General features: G+C 30.8%; 1 protein-coding gene across 1 annotated transcript; it reads left to right on the top strand.

Moving 5' to 3' along the window:
- Positions 1 to 1,233: 1,233 nt before the first annotated feature.
- Positions 1,234 to 15,778, top strand: LOC110994690 (carboxypeptidase N subunit 2-like). The gene is made up of 8 exons (XM_022261486.2): positions 1,234 to 1,314; positions 7,003 to 7,155; positions 9,471 to 9,621; positions 11,029 to 11,172; positions 12,716 to 13,172; positions 13,666 to 13,925; positions 14,368 to 14,493; positions 15,403 to 15,778. Exons 1-8 carry the CDS (start codon positions 1,272 to 1,274, stop codon positions 15,641 to 15,643), a joined length of 1,575 nt encoding a protein of 524 aa, XP_022117178.2. The 5' UTR covers positions 1,234 to 1,271; the 3' UTR covers positions 15,644 to 15,778.
- Positions 15,779 to 16,286: the final 508 nt, after the last annotated feature.

Consider the following 16,286-nt stretch of genomic DNA (forward strand, 5'->3'; position numbering starts at 1 on the left):
TTGAATATTTCTATTAACATTGATCTTTGCTTTAGAAATTAATTTCAAAAGGAAATGCGTCGAGAATTCTGGCGTTATTAAAAACGGATTCTTTTCATACTTCCTCAATTATACCCATATAAAAATATACATTTTAAGGTTGTTTATTGTGTCCTCCCATCCCATTTGGCGTCGTCTTTGTGACTTTTTAGCAAATATTTTTCCTTCATAGTTGGCGATTTTTCTAAAACCGCTGGCCTATATTCTTACGTATATATGTATAAAATCTTTTTAGTCACGCAGTCAAATATTTTGTAAGTTTATTATTTTATTAATTGTGAATGTATGTAATATATTTTTAATACTCAGTCGTACGGAGACTGAATACGTCTTAGACCCAAAAAGTCGACGGTATCAGGCACCTACTTGCTAACCTTCTTGCCTATTAGAACAAAATTATCACGAAATAAATACAGAAATCTATGGCCCAGGAAATGTAAACAATTGAAAGTAATGCATCTGAATATACTTCTGTGACTCATTTAACACGTATACCACCAGACATAGTATTTCTTGTAAAATAAATAAATCCGTGGCGCTACCACCTCTTTAGGTCTTGGCCTCAGATTTCTGTTTCATGATCATTTTTTTAGTATTTCTTGTATTGTTACAAAATCTCTAATTATCGCTAATCCATACCACAGTTTTGTTTTTTAGCAATTCAAATAAACTAGATGCGAGATAGAGAATTTTCTTTAGATACTACACATTTTCGATATAATGTTCGTTCTTCCGAGTAGTTTATTTATTAGTAATCTTAAATCTAACACACATTCATATTATAAAAACACGTAGACAAATCCAGTACCAAAATAGCAAAGCAAAAACAAAAAACTTTGATTAATTAATATATTGTAGAGGATATTATATTATATCAAGGAAACTAACTATTTGAAACAGGAAATATAAGTACTTTAATAGACAAACTGAAATGAAACTTTAAACAAATTACAATTAATACCTATTATTTTAAAGAAAGAACTGAAAGTTCAAATAAGTACACCATTTCCGTTACCTCAGAAATTTCTCGTTTCCATTTAATTTCTATTAGATTTGTCATCCTGTGAGAAGGTATGAAATTTAGATTTCGCAAATGAAAATAAAAGTTTCCAAATGACACCGTATAGCATAATGCCAGCCTCATTCGGTTAAACAAATCGTCTAACTTTAGCCGGCCTTAGTAACCAATGGTCAGAAGAACTGGTGCCTGTTGACATTGAGGGCCACCGGATATGAATCTCCACTACACCATTGTGATACAATTAATAATAAAAGGTACATTTTTTATTAATTATTTACGGTTAAATATGTAATTTTTGTATTATAAATATTTATATTATATTTAAAGGTTAATTTAATAAAACCTCACTTTTCGGATATGTACAATATATTATGAAATAAAGAAAGAAAAAAATATGAGCTGTTACGGGACGCCTGGCAGATGTGAAACATCGACATTATTTTGTAAAAGTAATATTATGCAGAAAAGAACAGATTGTGATAGGAACTAAATATGTCATAATGATAAAATAAAATATTACGATTTTTTCCAGATAACGTGTTGACATTTTAAACCAATCTTTTCTAATAAACTAATTCATTATCATTATTATAATTTTAACCTTATAATTCACAAACAGACTGTAATGCAAGGATACTACAATCAATTAATTCATTTGAAATAATCTCAAAATACACCAAACATAGTAAAATAATATTTATTAACCCGAATCAATTGACATCTCGATCAAGATCTCGGGACGGAGGAACTATGTTTAAATAAACACAAAATTTCAAATTCACTACGAAGTCGATTTGAAAATTACACGAAGTTCACGAAATAGTTAGAACGCAGACAGAATCGCTTATTAGGAAGGTAACGTAATATTTAGTCAAGATAAAATACTTTAAATTCCAATTGATCACTGTCCTTATATCAATCGTTAAATAATAACTATCGTACCATTAAGTTATCTACTATTAGATGTAATTTCATAGATGATTTACAAGAGCAATCCATATAAATATTTGTGGTAATTTGTTCGTGTATATAAAGTTTTGGAAATAGAAAAGTTATGATCGTCAACTCCTTGATTTTATGTTTGACAGTGTAGTGTTCAAACATTGAACCCTATTTTATCAAAAGGATCCTAATAAATCGGTATTGACAGCCGAAGGTATTTTGCTAACTCAGACAAGATTTGTAGAGGTTTCATTTTGTCACAACTACATTTAGGCTGATATCATTTTTTTTATAGCTTAAATATTATAAATAAAGGAATACTACTCAAAACACCAAGGGGCTAACTTTGATACCTTGCACCCTAGAACAATTTTCTTATAAACCCATAGAAAACATTACAACAAACAGAGAAAATTAAAAACGTGTGTGTATTTATGTACACGCGTTAGAACTTATACTTAGCTGGTGTAGCCAGATAAATTTTTTTTCAAAATTTTTATTCATCAGCCTCATTCTACTGTTTATAAAAAAGTTACAATAGAAAAATTTTAATGTTGACTATTGCTCACTTTAGGGTGTCGGTTTTTTGTGACGGCATAAATATTACTCTCATCATTTTCCCTAACGCGCTATAAGAAATATATCTTCAAAATACTGTTTTTATACCTTTTTATACATTAGATATAAATTTACCTCAAACTTTGGAGGCAAGCAATCAAATCCCAGATTGGTCATAATTATTATTGTAGTATGAGCACAATAATTTAAAATCGATTGTTGCTTACATATACGCCATTTTAAAAGCAACATATAAATTATTGCATCAAATTTATCCTCTTTAAAGTTTTTATAATATTCTGAGAATAGTCTGCCAAATGAGAATTTCATTTCATGAATTTCATGCTGCAGTCTTTCTACTGAAGAAACAATTTCATAGTTGCGGTTTTGCCAAAAGATGAGAGAACCTGTTTGTTTTTAATTTAATTGGGCATGTATAGGAATATATATATTCACAGAAAATGGTGATTGGACAAGTGATTGACCGACCATTTTTTACGTAATTTTGTTCAGACATAGCTCCGCCATCCTTGGACCAATCTGAATGATCGACGTATCAAATTATTCACTCTCATTCACTCAATCAATGATTGATTTTGACATAAGGTCGCTTCCTTGCGTAGTGAGAAAACTTCAAGGCTATTTCTTTTATTGAATTCAAGAAAAGAACGTACCAATTCTTAAAAGGCCAGCAACGCACTCGCATTGAGAGTGTCCATGGGCTTGTCACTGGGATTATCACTAAACATCAGGTGAGCCTGCTGCCCGTTTGCACCCAGTTCTATTTAAAAAAAAAAGCTTCGATAAAACCACTGCTTAACTGACTCCCAACTTCCATTTCTACGTTGAAGTGAGTTAAAGAATAATAGTATCGAAATAATTTAATATTTTTAGTATACGATGTTATAACCCTGGGTGTCTATATCAAATATATTTAATAACTAGATTAACACTAGGGTATAGACCAAGTTACCGTCACAAATCAAGTTTATCAAATTTTTAAACCAATTTACCACTTCTTTTAAACGACTTTAATAATAAACTGAAAATGTATTAAAATAAATAAAATGCTTGATAAAAACAAATCTGAAATTAGAATATGCAAAGCAAAATCACTTTTTTAGAGCACTTCAGAAGACAGGTACGAGTCTTTTAATTAAGACCAAATAGCTGGATCATTTTCTTATTAATTTAAATTAGTTTTGGCTCTAGACTATCTCTTGAGTACCTTTACTCTTTAAGAAAGGTTTAAATGTGAAATAGCTTTTAGCGTAAGTACAAAGAGTACACTAATTTAATTAGTCTAATTTTAAATTTGGCATTAATTAATATATACATTATAAGTATTTGTTTTGTAATAAAATAACAAATGTCTGTCAATTTCCAAATTCTGTTAAAGGTTTTCAAATTGTTATGGCACCTTTGTAATATATATTTTTTAATGTTTAAAGAGTTAATGATAAAAGAAACTTAAACGATGGGTTCTAGGACGAACGAAATACGTAATTTTTCAAAACACTATGAAAACCTGATATTCAAACTTCCAAATTTTGTTTGAATTGAAATTATAATTGTTAGGACGGGGCTTCTAACAATCAAATTGCCCCGTGTGGGGCGTGGGCCCCACGTCGGGAAACACTGGGTTAAACAATTCTATACTGAATTTGTAATATGCAGTAAAAATTCTAAATTACTTTGGTATTCTTAGTAAGATAAAATTTTATAGTATCACCGAAACTTGCAGCGTTACACATTGTTAGAATGAAAGTATTTGCAATTTTGTTTTGTATATGTACACTATTTATTAAATTATGTATTTCTGTACCTATTTTTATACCTTCAATTGTAATGTTTCTTTTAATTTAGCGTCATTTGTCGTCAGATTAACTTGACATTATAAAACACAGTTGTTCAGCTAATTTGTTACTGAACTTAAATTTTTTATTAATATTTATTTAAATTTTAAGATACGGGTTTAATATGTACCAAGTTAAACACAATATCGCTTTCCGCTTATGCTAAGATCTTTAATATTTTATTTCCACTTGTTCGATATTTAAATGAAACTAGGTAATTCGACTAAATTCACTAGACGAAAGTAATTTTTGCCTTATCAACGGCGTACGTAGAAATTTTGAATTTCAATTCTGCTAAAATAATGAAGTTGGTCAGCATGTATGAAAATTGGAAAATCGGAAGCAGCTGATACAGCTTCACAACTAGACTTAAAGTATATTAAAGAAAATCATTTTAATCTACCATAAAAGCATACGACTCTGATATGTAAGGTCGTAGATTCGACATTCAGCGCACACTAATGCAGTTTCTGTCTATTTGCGCTTATCACTTGCTACTCCTACAGGGAAGAAAAGCAAAGTGAGGAAATTGGCATGCCGTAGTCAAAACTAGTCTACTGAGAGTCAGGCACAGGAGGCTCACCTATTAAAAGGAACAATTAATCACAAAACAGGGTTTTTTTTTAATTCTGAAGGTTTTCGTTTTCGTAATCGTTTTGTTTATAATTTGTAATATAGCTTCGTGTATGTCCTGTTTGTCTATATGACGTGTTTGTCACAATAAAAATGACGTATTTTTGTTCTTTTACCAATGTATGTCATGTGAATACTTGCAACCTTAAATACTAATTTGAACCAATTCGACTTAGGGTCCTTCAAGAAAAGAGCGTACCAATTCTTAAAAGGCCGGCAACGCACTCGCGAGCCCTCTGGCATTACGAGTGTCCATGGGCGGCGGTATCACTTAGCATCAGGTGAGCCTCCTGCCCGTTTGCCCCCTGTTCTATAAAAAAAATTTATTAATATATTTATATATATTTTTTTGTAATTCAGTTTAATCTGTGTATGTTGATTGGTTGATATTTAGTGTAAAATGCTGTGTACAGATATAATTGGATACCAGATTTTCAAATGTAGTGTAGTGTGTAATAACTGTTTGTATGTAATCAATCTTTTTTCTGTTTTTGTACCTAAATGTAAAATATAAATAAAATCAGTGTGCTGAGCGTCGGTCAGCGTATATTAAAAAAAAATAAGGTTTAATTATCGGAAGACAAGTTGTAACCGAACTACAGTTTGCCGATAATAATCAATAGATATTAAAACTCTTAGTATATTAGTTAAGCTCTAGTTAATAGTCAAAATGTTTTTTAGATAGTAGTCATAAGTAAATTAATTTTAGGCACACGAAACTACTCTGTGTAGAACTTTTTACAACAATAAAGGCTTTATTATTATTATTATAAGGTTTAATTAATAATTCTTTAAAAAAGAAATATTTGATGCTCATCTAAGCATGCGTCATTGTCACGTTAATGGTATCAAGTTCTCGACGCCGTGAGAACAATGAGATAATTTAAAAGAACTAAACCATGTCTGTGAATAATGCAAGCGGCTTTTAAGAAACACTGGTATGGCGCCACAAATATTCTACGACGTTGTATATCTTAAAAGGAGTTATATGTAACGTATTTTATATGTATCGGTTCAATTACAATAAATATTTATTTTTTATAGTCTTATATCAGAATACAAAACATACATTATAGCTATTGTTTTTGTTAATCTAGGATAACTGATTCTGTGTGCCCACGGACAAAGGCCTCCCCCATTTTCCTCGATTTTTCCTTATTGTATAACAATCTCGTCCAGTTCTTTCCAGCCATTTCTACAATTTCGTCGGCCTACGTTTAAAATTGCCTACCTCGGTTTCTTTTATGGCCTCTTGGTTGCCATAGTGTTACAATTTTTCTCCATTTATCTGCTCCTCTTATAGTATGTCCAGCCCATTTCCATTTTGGTTATATTGTTTTATATACTACGTCAGCATCAATAAATAAATAAATATATATATATATATATAATATTATTTTAAATATAGTACATTTGTGTGGTGGAAATAAATCTAAGTTAAGTAGTTGGGATTGGGCGGTATAAGTCAAAACAAAGGAATACCACAATCGCGATAGGAACTAAGGACGATAATCCAAATATTTTATTTTAGAAATGAAATTGAGATTTATTTAAAAAAATTAAAGAAATTGGGATTTTTTTAGTATATGTAGTTTATAATGTTAATAAAAATAAATTTATCTGTTAAGAAACAGAACTGCCTATAATTGCCCATTTTTTTCGTTTCCTCATCAGTTTAGAGGAAGGCAATTTTTTATCACTTGTTCTTTTGCTTGATAATTGAAAGATAATTTATTTTGTAATCCTCTAGTAATATTTTGTGTGAACTAATGAATTATATTCGATAGTGATAATTACTAATAACGATAAATAATGTAAAAAATATAATCATTATGATTTTGCATGCTCCAATTATTATCGAGGCCACACATTGGTAATGCATTCTTTCCTTTTCCTATTTTTTGTTTGTTTGATGGTGCAGCTATAGATACATAATTAAATAAAAATGATCAGTTTTACAGATAGAAGCACAATGCTCTCTCACAGCTTGCGAAGTGCTCCAAATGTTGACGAAGAGAGGCAAATCGGCTGAGACTACTGTAGCATGTGCTGAAGATTTGAAATGGCGACAGCTGGATCGACGCTTGAGAGCTATTGAACAACCAGGTTCATTTTATATTATTAAATTTTTCCATCTTTATCATGGACATACAAGTTCCCAGAAACGCATATATTGGACGCGCTCCAATCCAATTCTAACTAGATTTTTTGTCTTTTAAATGTTATCAGTAATGATCTTAACCGCTCCATTCTTTTCAAATGTTTGAAGTTGCCTGTTTAATAATATTTAATACACACTTATGGAAAATATCATTGGATAACTGGACGGCTTAGTTTCAAAAATTAAATAGGTCTATCCGGTTCATAAAGCCTGTGATTTAAAAGATGTATGTAGGACACATTTATACCCTATTGAAGGCTTGTAAGACTTCATATGTTTTAAGAATACTAAGTAAGTGTAAATAAAAAAAGTATACGTAAGTAAGATATAAAGCTGTACAAATAAATTTAAAATAAATGAATATAGGTTGTTGTCCTTGTTTGAAAAAATAATATTAGATGAATCTGGCAGTTGTTACAATAGTCAGTAATTTAATCAAGCATAAACTAACTATAACTGCTTCTATATAATTCATTTAAATATAACCTCATTTTAATCTCTTTTATTCGTAATTAGCAAAAGAAACTTTGAAAAGATTTCAATCAAAAAATCTTTTGTAAAAGTTTGAGACACGCCAGGTTGGTCTCTTTATAAAACACTTATCTCAATAAAGTTCTTTTTGATAAAAAATATTGTATACTTTTAAATGAATTGTGATAAAGTAATAATAATTACTACTTAAATTAATAAATAGAAGAAAAGTGTTAAAATTGGAGTTTTAGCGCTAAGTACGAACTTAGCGCTAAAACTCCGATTAAAAAACTAAAGAATAGTGACTCATGTGTCAATTATCACACGAGACACTATTCTTTAGTTTTTTTTTATAGAACAAGGCAAGAGAAATATAATATATACTGCAATTTGGTATATCAGACTTATTTTGTTTGCCAAGCAACTCTATCTTATCTTATTAAAAGATTCAATCTAGCTTATCAAGTTATTAGAGACACCCAATTGTCTGAGCCAAAACCAACGGCGACTTGTATAAATGCCAAATTGCGTTACATACAATCTTTAACATTTGTATACGAAACAAAAGTAAAGAAAGAAATTCTTTCTTAAATTTAAAAAAAGAGAGTTGGCTCAGTGGCTTCAGTGTGCGAATCTCATCCCTCCAGCGTCATAGGTTCAATTTCCGTCTGTCCACCAATGGACTTTCTTTCTATGTATGTGAGTAAACTTCAGATACACCAAAATCGACGGCGTGTGTCAACATGATTGACAAATGATTATGAGAATAATTTTAATGACTATAAAAAGATACAGAAATCCAAGACTTAAAAAAGTTTGCACTGATTAATTATATTTTTGGATAAAATAACATGTATGTATAGTCTAACAGAAAGTAGACTATACATACATGTTGACCCACAATACGATTCCCTGTGTTGCGAGAGCTAGTCCTTCCATTTGACACATTAATGATCTTATGTCAAGTACATAAAATTGACATAAGAAATTATATTAAACACAATCTTATAATTAATCAACTGTTGCACCATCATGTTATCCGATCCAACATAGGACAGGTATAGATGTTGCTTTTTTTTTTAAATATGTATTTTCTAAACAATTCTCCGACTATGTAGTCGTCGGAGGCATTATGTATCTTACATAAGTCGTATTGGTAACTCCGATGTTAATACTCTACTGCCTTTTAACCACCCTTTGTATAACCACTACGGCGAATCCCAAAAATATGCCCCTCAATTTGACGTTGAACATTATTTCCGCTAAATTTGTCTCCGTTACTTTTATGCCCATAGCTTGCTCAGTGTTAAAACTGTCGTATCCATTGGACACTCGGTCAGAACATGTAACACCGTCTCCTCGTCCGCATCGCAACAAGGACAGGCAGCACTTTGTTTAATCCTGAATCTGTAAAGGTACGACAGGAATCCACCGTGACCTTAGATGTTGCTTGGGATCGTTAAATAAATGAACGGCTTTTATATTACCTAAAGATCTATATATGTTCACAAACTGATTTAAAATAGTAGTATAGTATAGTAGTGATATTGTGTCTTATGTATTATATACAAAATTTTATTTAAGTTTAAAGGTTTAGGTTTTTTTTCGTAAAAGTATCGCAATACAGCGAGAAAATGCTGCCAGTTGTCATTGTTACAGGGACCAAACTTTATAAATTTGTTTTTGTGAAAATACTGTCTATTTCATTGTTATGATTACTATTCGTTATATTTCAATTGTTTTTCATAAATTAATAACATAAAAAAATAACAGAATGTTGTGTTTTCAGCATGGACGATTAGCTTAGCGCAGTCTCGATGGCGTCAATGCTCTAAGAGTGTTTGCAGATGCGATGCAGTTCATAGATCATTAAACTGTTGGAGGTCCGGATTAACAGCTCTGACGGCGGATTTGATAGTGCCTATCGATATTTATACCATGTACGTATTCGATTCTTGATATTATCTATTATAACGCAACGTGTGACTCATAGAAGTATGTGTCGAACGAATACGGTTCGGTTTTTAGGTAATGTCGTATTACCTAAAAATCGTACGAACTATGGCAAAAAAATATTTACCTACGAAGGCGCACAGATGTCTTATAAACTACCAACAAATATAAAAAAATATAATTCTTACAATTCAATCACATTGAAGTTAAGTGAATATGTTACACAAAATTACTTTTAAATCAATTTCTTATAATTACTTTTAATACATACTTCTTTGGGTACTTTTACTTTTATTCCATGGACGGATATCTTTTTATTGTGATTATTTTAAGAAAGACTACAATGTTGTGTTAATCTTAGATATTATTCTTATGTAAGTGACATTTTTGTCTGTTTTGAGAAATAAAGTATTTAAACCTAAATCCACGGATACTTAATATGATACAGATTTTACACTTTAATTTGAGAATCTTATATTAAGTATTAATAAATAACTTCGACTTAGGGTCCTTCAAGAAAAGTGCGTTCTATTCCTAAAAAGGCCGGCAACACACTTGCAAGCCTTGTGACAATGTGAGTGTCTATGGACGACGGTGTTACTTTAACATCAGATGAGATCACATGATGTGGATGCAAACGAGCATTGCCTTCTGTAACATTGAAAAATATACTGTTCCTGACAGTAGCCTGGAAGAGATTTCTCGAAAGCTCCATTCTTGAAATTTATTTGGCAACGAAGTCTAAATAAATATATATTCTTCCATAATACAAAAATAAAGTCCCATGTATGCATCAAATTGTGTTTATGCTGCGATGAAAGAAACAGTATTGGTGCATTTAAATTAATTTATTTTTCATCAATATATAGAAGCGATATAAATGTAAAAACGAGACCTTCATTTGTTTTGTATAAGCCCAGTAATGGATTCTTAATCACGGAATATTGTAAGAGAATTTATTGTGTTAATTTATTGTTTGCGACTGATTTTTAGAATTATTGTACATATGTATTATATTCATTTGTATGGAATAAATGTTGCATGTTTTATTTAAAAAACTAATGTTACACTTTTAACTCTGAGGTAGTTTGAATGTCGGTTGTGGAAATTTTTGTATCTGTATGCACGCAATTTTTTAAGTGAAACATATGAAAAATACACATATTAAAGTGTTAATCTAATTATTATTCAAATAGTCTATCCAAACAATAAATTCCGTATGTTGTAAAAATGAAACAATAAAATAAATTTAAAAAGTTCGCTCTTGCAGTGTACTTTTAATGCTGGCAACATTTCTTGGCTGTATTGCTATTCTTATACAAAGTTTAATGTATTATCTATAATATATAAACTATAGTTTGCTTTTGTTTTTCATAAGTTCTTTATATTTTCAGTGACTTAGGGACGAATAAGCTGCGTACATTACACAAGTCAACTTTCAAAGGTATGCGAACACTATCTGAGCTGGATATGTTTGACAATCATGTGGAGTACTTGCCGTCAGGACTTTTCGAATCTCTTGTCAATTTAAGAATACTGTAAGTATCTCTGTATCTTGTTAAGTATCTCGTATACTGTATACGTGATACAGTAAATAACGAGGTAAAATAGAGTGTGTAAACACAAAAACGTCAGCACCGGCTTCATGATTTTGTCGTTTTCAGAATGATGAGATAAAGATATTTTATTTTAGTCTTATTTTATTTATATATTATTATACAGATGGCCAATTCTACAGTGTTTCCCAATGTGAGGGGGACAAAGTGATTGTTAAGGGAGGCTAATCGTTTTTTTTTTTATATTTTTTTTTTGGAATTAGAATTTTTATAATTTGTTTTACTTACTGTGAATTATTAACTATTTCCTGCCTACAAAGAAAATAAATATATGAAAGGTATCCATCATCGCATTTCACAAATACAGTAGTTGCATTTATCAAATATATTTTCCTCATTTCAAAATGTTCTGAAGGATGTAAATTTGAATATTTATGTTTAAAATATTTACGAATGGTGGTGTTTTTTTTTTAAATATTATTAAATCAGGATTATATTATTCAATAAAGTATCAGAATGTCAACATTGTACTGTGTAAGTTGTAACCACGTTAAATGCCAGTGAAATTAAGGTCTGGCTGTGATAAGATTTTGTGAATAATGAATCCTCGACCTAAGCTTTAAGTTAAAAATATTATTACAACCTGTTTTTATTAAGATGAAAAGAAGAAAGAAAAGAAAGTGCCGTTATCAACTTTTATGGTCTTGGCCTCAGATTTATGTATTTGTTTCGTTATCATTTGCTTTTCTTATGCCTTTAAAACACACGCCGTAGACATTTTGGTTCTAAATCACGCTGGTTTCATCACGATGCGTACAGAGAAATTCTATTGGTTCACAGCCGATGTTCAAACCTATGACCTCACAGAAGAGAGTCGCATGCTGACCGAGGCCAGACTACTCATGTTTTTGAAGTAATAATGTTTCTGGGAGGGTAAACCACTTCGTTACGTAACGCGTTACGGTGCTAGTCTGCGTAGTTTTTTCTTTCTCTCACGCATACGGCAGCAGCCATCTCCTCACTCACTCGATAGTCGAATTTCGAACATACTCTTTCCCCTCTCTTTACTCAGTGTTTAGTATGCGTTATAGACATTTAATGTTGACAGTGAGCATATAACAGTAATAGTTTTTGAAAGCGATTATAAAATTATTGAAGCAAAAAATGATCCTCGAAAAAATCTGTCTAATTGCACTTTTAATTAAACAACTCTTTTATCTCTTTCTGTCTTAACTTGTTTACGCTGTGATGTGAAAAGACACATCAGTATTTAATTTAAAACAATACAATTAGATCGATTAAGATTCTAATGTCTTAAAGTGAAATTCCGTATACTGATTAATAAAAGTTTTAATAAACCATAATAGAAAATCGCTAAAAAAAGTTTTACAATATCCCGTATTATCCAGTATTTCTTCAATATCCCGTTAGTAGAAACGAAAGTTCAAAGTCGTGTTGAAATACGACACTTCATAGTGAACTTTTCTGTGATTTACCATTTACTAAGAAAATCCTTTCATTCCAGCCGCCTACAAAGGAATTACTTAGAGGAGATAGACAGCGAGGCTTTTCGCCACACAAAAAAGCTATTCCACGTTGATTTATCTAATAATTTCTTGTACACATTACCAGAGCGGTTATTCGCAAACAACACATATCTAGAGACAATAGACCTTTCGAACAATCAAATTGTGTATATACCGTCTGACAGTTTCGTTGGTTTGCGCTCGTTGTTAATACTGGATCTGTCAAATAATAAAATTCAACAGATACAAAACGGTACATTTCATTTGAAGAGTTTGCAAATGTTAAAACTGTCGAATAATCAAATAAGTAATATAACGGAGAGTGCATTTGAGAGCCTGTCATGCCTGGAAACATTGCTGTTAGATAAAAATGATTTGCGATACATACCGAACGATTTATTCAGCCATCTGTTTAGCTTGACTTTTTTGGATCTTTCAAAGAATAATATAATGAGTGTAAGTATTATGCTTTTAAATTCCCATTAGTGTAATGAACTGTTAAATTATGATTTATAGATTTTTTTGAGTAGATGATGACAGACCTTAATTTTGCTTTTAGTTAATTTATTTAATGATAAATTACTTTTAAAAATTATAATGAAAATGCTTATTTCATTATAATTATCAACCATTTAATAGTTTAATTAGAAATCTAGCAACATTGTCAAATCTAATTAACCACCAGTAATAACGGGTTTCAACTAATTAGATTCTGATGTCATTAAATTATAATGACTAACTTACTTGCTTAAAGAAAATAACATATAAAATATATAACAATAAAATGCCTGGGAGAAACCGCTTGAAAGGCCGCCAGTTGCCCACCTTTTCATTTAATTATGTTCAATTTTTATATTGTAATATAAGAATTTATTAATAAATAAATAACCTTAAGATAGATACTTAGAAATGTTGATGTCATCATACAATATCAAAGTTTCTTTTTCAGATATCGGGAGTGGAGTTTCGAAATCTTGGTTATTTGAGAAATTTAGATTTAAAAGATAATCTCATGTCAGAGTTACCAGATAACGCATTCGCAAACTGTTCAAGCCTAGAAAAACTGGATTTATCCAGAAACAAGCTGAAATTTTTGAATGAAAGCACATTTCACGGCCTGGGAAATATGACGTCATTAATATTTTCAGAGAATCAAATATATGAAATACATTTCAAAACATTTGCAATGCTTAAAAATCTTACAACATTGTGAGTTTTTTGTATACACTCTAACAATAGGTAGATGTTTTTTTTTATAACAAGGGCACATTTTTGCATGAGCACACGTATAATTAATATTTACTTTATGAAGTAAAATTAATAATAATAATCAAACAAATTAAAAAAAAAAACTTCTTTCAATTCATTCAAATCGAAGCTAAGTTAGACAAAATTACTTTGTAATTCATTTCTTATAACTTTTGGTTCATATTTCTTTGATTATTTTCGCTTTTAAGTTTATTGCATGTACTATCTATCTTTTTATTGTGATCACTGTAAGAACGACTAAGTAATTTTATAATCGAATAAAAAGGCGAGCCTATGGGCGACAGTATCCTTAACTTAATGACTTAATATTAGTTAAGCTTCCAGTCGATTTGTCTATCTTATAATATGTAAAGAAGATTGTCATGTTTAAAAATAATTTCAGATATTTGGACACTAACATGCTCCCTTCGCTTCCGTCACGTACATTTGACTATATGCCCAAACTCGCTAACGTAAAATTGTCAAACAACCCATGGCACTGCGACTGTCACGCTCTGTATATTTCGGCGTAAGTAAGCGTAATTCTTGGAATATTCATTATTATTTCTATTATGTTTTATAGAAAATTTCTTCGCATTTTTGGGATTTCGCAGTATCAATATTCATATAGGTACTGTCTTCATCATCACATACAATTTTAATTGAAAGTGTTTATATTTTTATCGGTCTATTATGAACACAGAAAATAAAACATTAAGTGAATTTTTGATTTGTTTAAACGTAACCGATATATTTGTTCCATATAATTAATAAAGATACATTTAATTCGTGTAAACATAACTCTCAATATACAGTATTTACACTTTTGTAACCTACATAGTTAGTAAAATTATTAAAAATTAAACATTAATAATTTAACTAACAAAAATTTTTCAAATATAATGTGATGTTTTAATGTTTCAATAGTCGATATAGTGTAACGACAGTTCTGTTATTTTTGCCTTTAATTACACGTAATAAATAACATCGCCGTTATTGTAACTACGAGTATTATTATTGTAACAACGTGCAGAAATCCTCGGCGCAGTGAGTTCGCTCCGTAAAGCGTGCGAAGTGCCCAGGAAGCTTCTGTGCTTTTGCAATGAGCTTAGTTAGCCTCAAGGACCCTTGTGTTTGTAAATACACGATACAAGACCAACCATAATACATAAACAAAATAAAATTACACAATTGGTTTTCTGTGTATATTAGATAAGGGGTTGAATTTATTTAAACAACTGATAAATTGTGTTGCTCATGTATATATGAAACCCATGTAGTTTTAAAATATATCACTAGTTATTGCTGAGTGATTATGAACCCTTTCCTCAAAGGCTTGCAACGCAAATACTAAAATGGGTGTCCATAGGCAGCCATGTTGCATCGTTTCATGTGGCAACTGAACAAAACATATACCATATATTGTACCTATTTTCAGATGGGTACGATTAAATGAAATGAAAATCTGGGATTATTCACCCACTTGCGTCTCACCGTGGTATTTAGAAGGTCATTTCTTGAAGAAATTGAAGTTCCCAGAGCTTTGTGCTGGTCAATGGGCGAGCATGGTTAACTTATCACCCCGATTGCCTATGCAGCAACTTCTGGCTCTAAATGTCACTGTTAATAGGAAGCCTCAGGAAAGTATGGAAGAAATACAGGGTATGGAAGATTGGTAATACTTTGGAGAAATATTGCAAAGTTTGCTTTGCTTAAATCCAGAAGGAGGATTGGAAGCTGATACAAAGGCGTTCTAGAGACAATATCATTCCATTGTTTAATTTATTTAAATTATTTTAAAATTGTCACCACTAAGCTGCCATGTTTTTGTTTTAAATATAGTCTATGATAGGATTTGTTTTATTTTTTAAAAGTCCTTTTGATTATCAAAAAATATTTGATAATCAAAAGGACTAACTAACCAGCTCCCATTTTTCACTTATATTGAATGAATCTCTTATTTAAATATGGAATTTACAAAAATTTGAAACATTCAGACCATAGAGAGAAATAGAGATAGATGGCTAATATTGGAGGAGGATTTGCTACATATAAAGTGACACAGGAGGTGCGACTCTCATCCCTCATCCCCATCCCGTTCGTAGGTTCGATCCCCGGCTGTGCATGTAATGGAATTTCATTCTATGTGCGCAATTAACATTCTTTCGAACAGTGGAACACATCGTGAGGAAACCGCCATTCTTGAAAAACACGAAGTTTTCATGAGCGCAGTAGGACATAAGTTACTAATAAACTTATTGTTAGACAACTGGCATGCCTTGCCTTTGCCACGTTTCACATCCATTTGCCTAGTATCAAAAT

The sequence above is a fragment of the Pieris rapae genome, chromosome 12 (genome assembly GCF_905147795.1).
Source record: "Pieris rapae chromosome 12, ilPieRapa1.1, whole genome shotgun sequence".
NCBI lineage: Eukaryota > Metazoa > Arthropoda > Insecta > Lepidoptera > Pieridae > Pieris > Pieris rapae.

Coding starts and splice junctions, on each gene's coding strand:
- LOC110994690 (XM_022261486.2), top strand. CDS start 1,272: ATGAATCTCCACTACACCATTGTGATACAATTAATAATAAAAG. Junction 9,622..11,028: donor CCTATCGATATTTATACCAT/GTACGTATTCGA, acceptor TTATATTTTCAG/TGACTTAGGGACGAATAAGC. Junction 14,494..15,402: donor CACGCTCTGTATATTTCGGC/GTAAGTAAGCGT, acceptor ACCTATTTTCAG/ATGGGTACGATTAAATGAAA.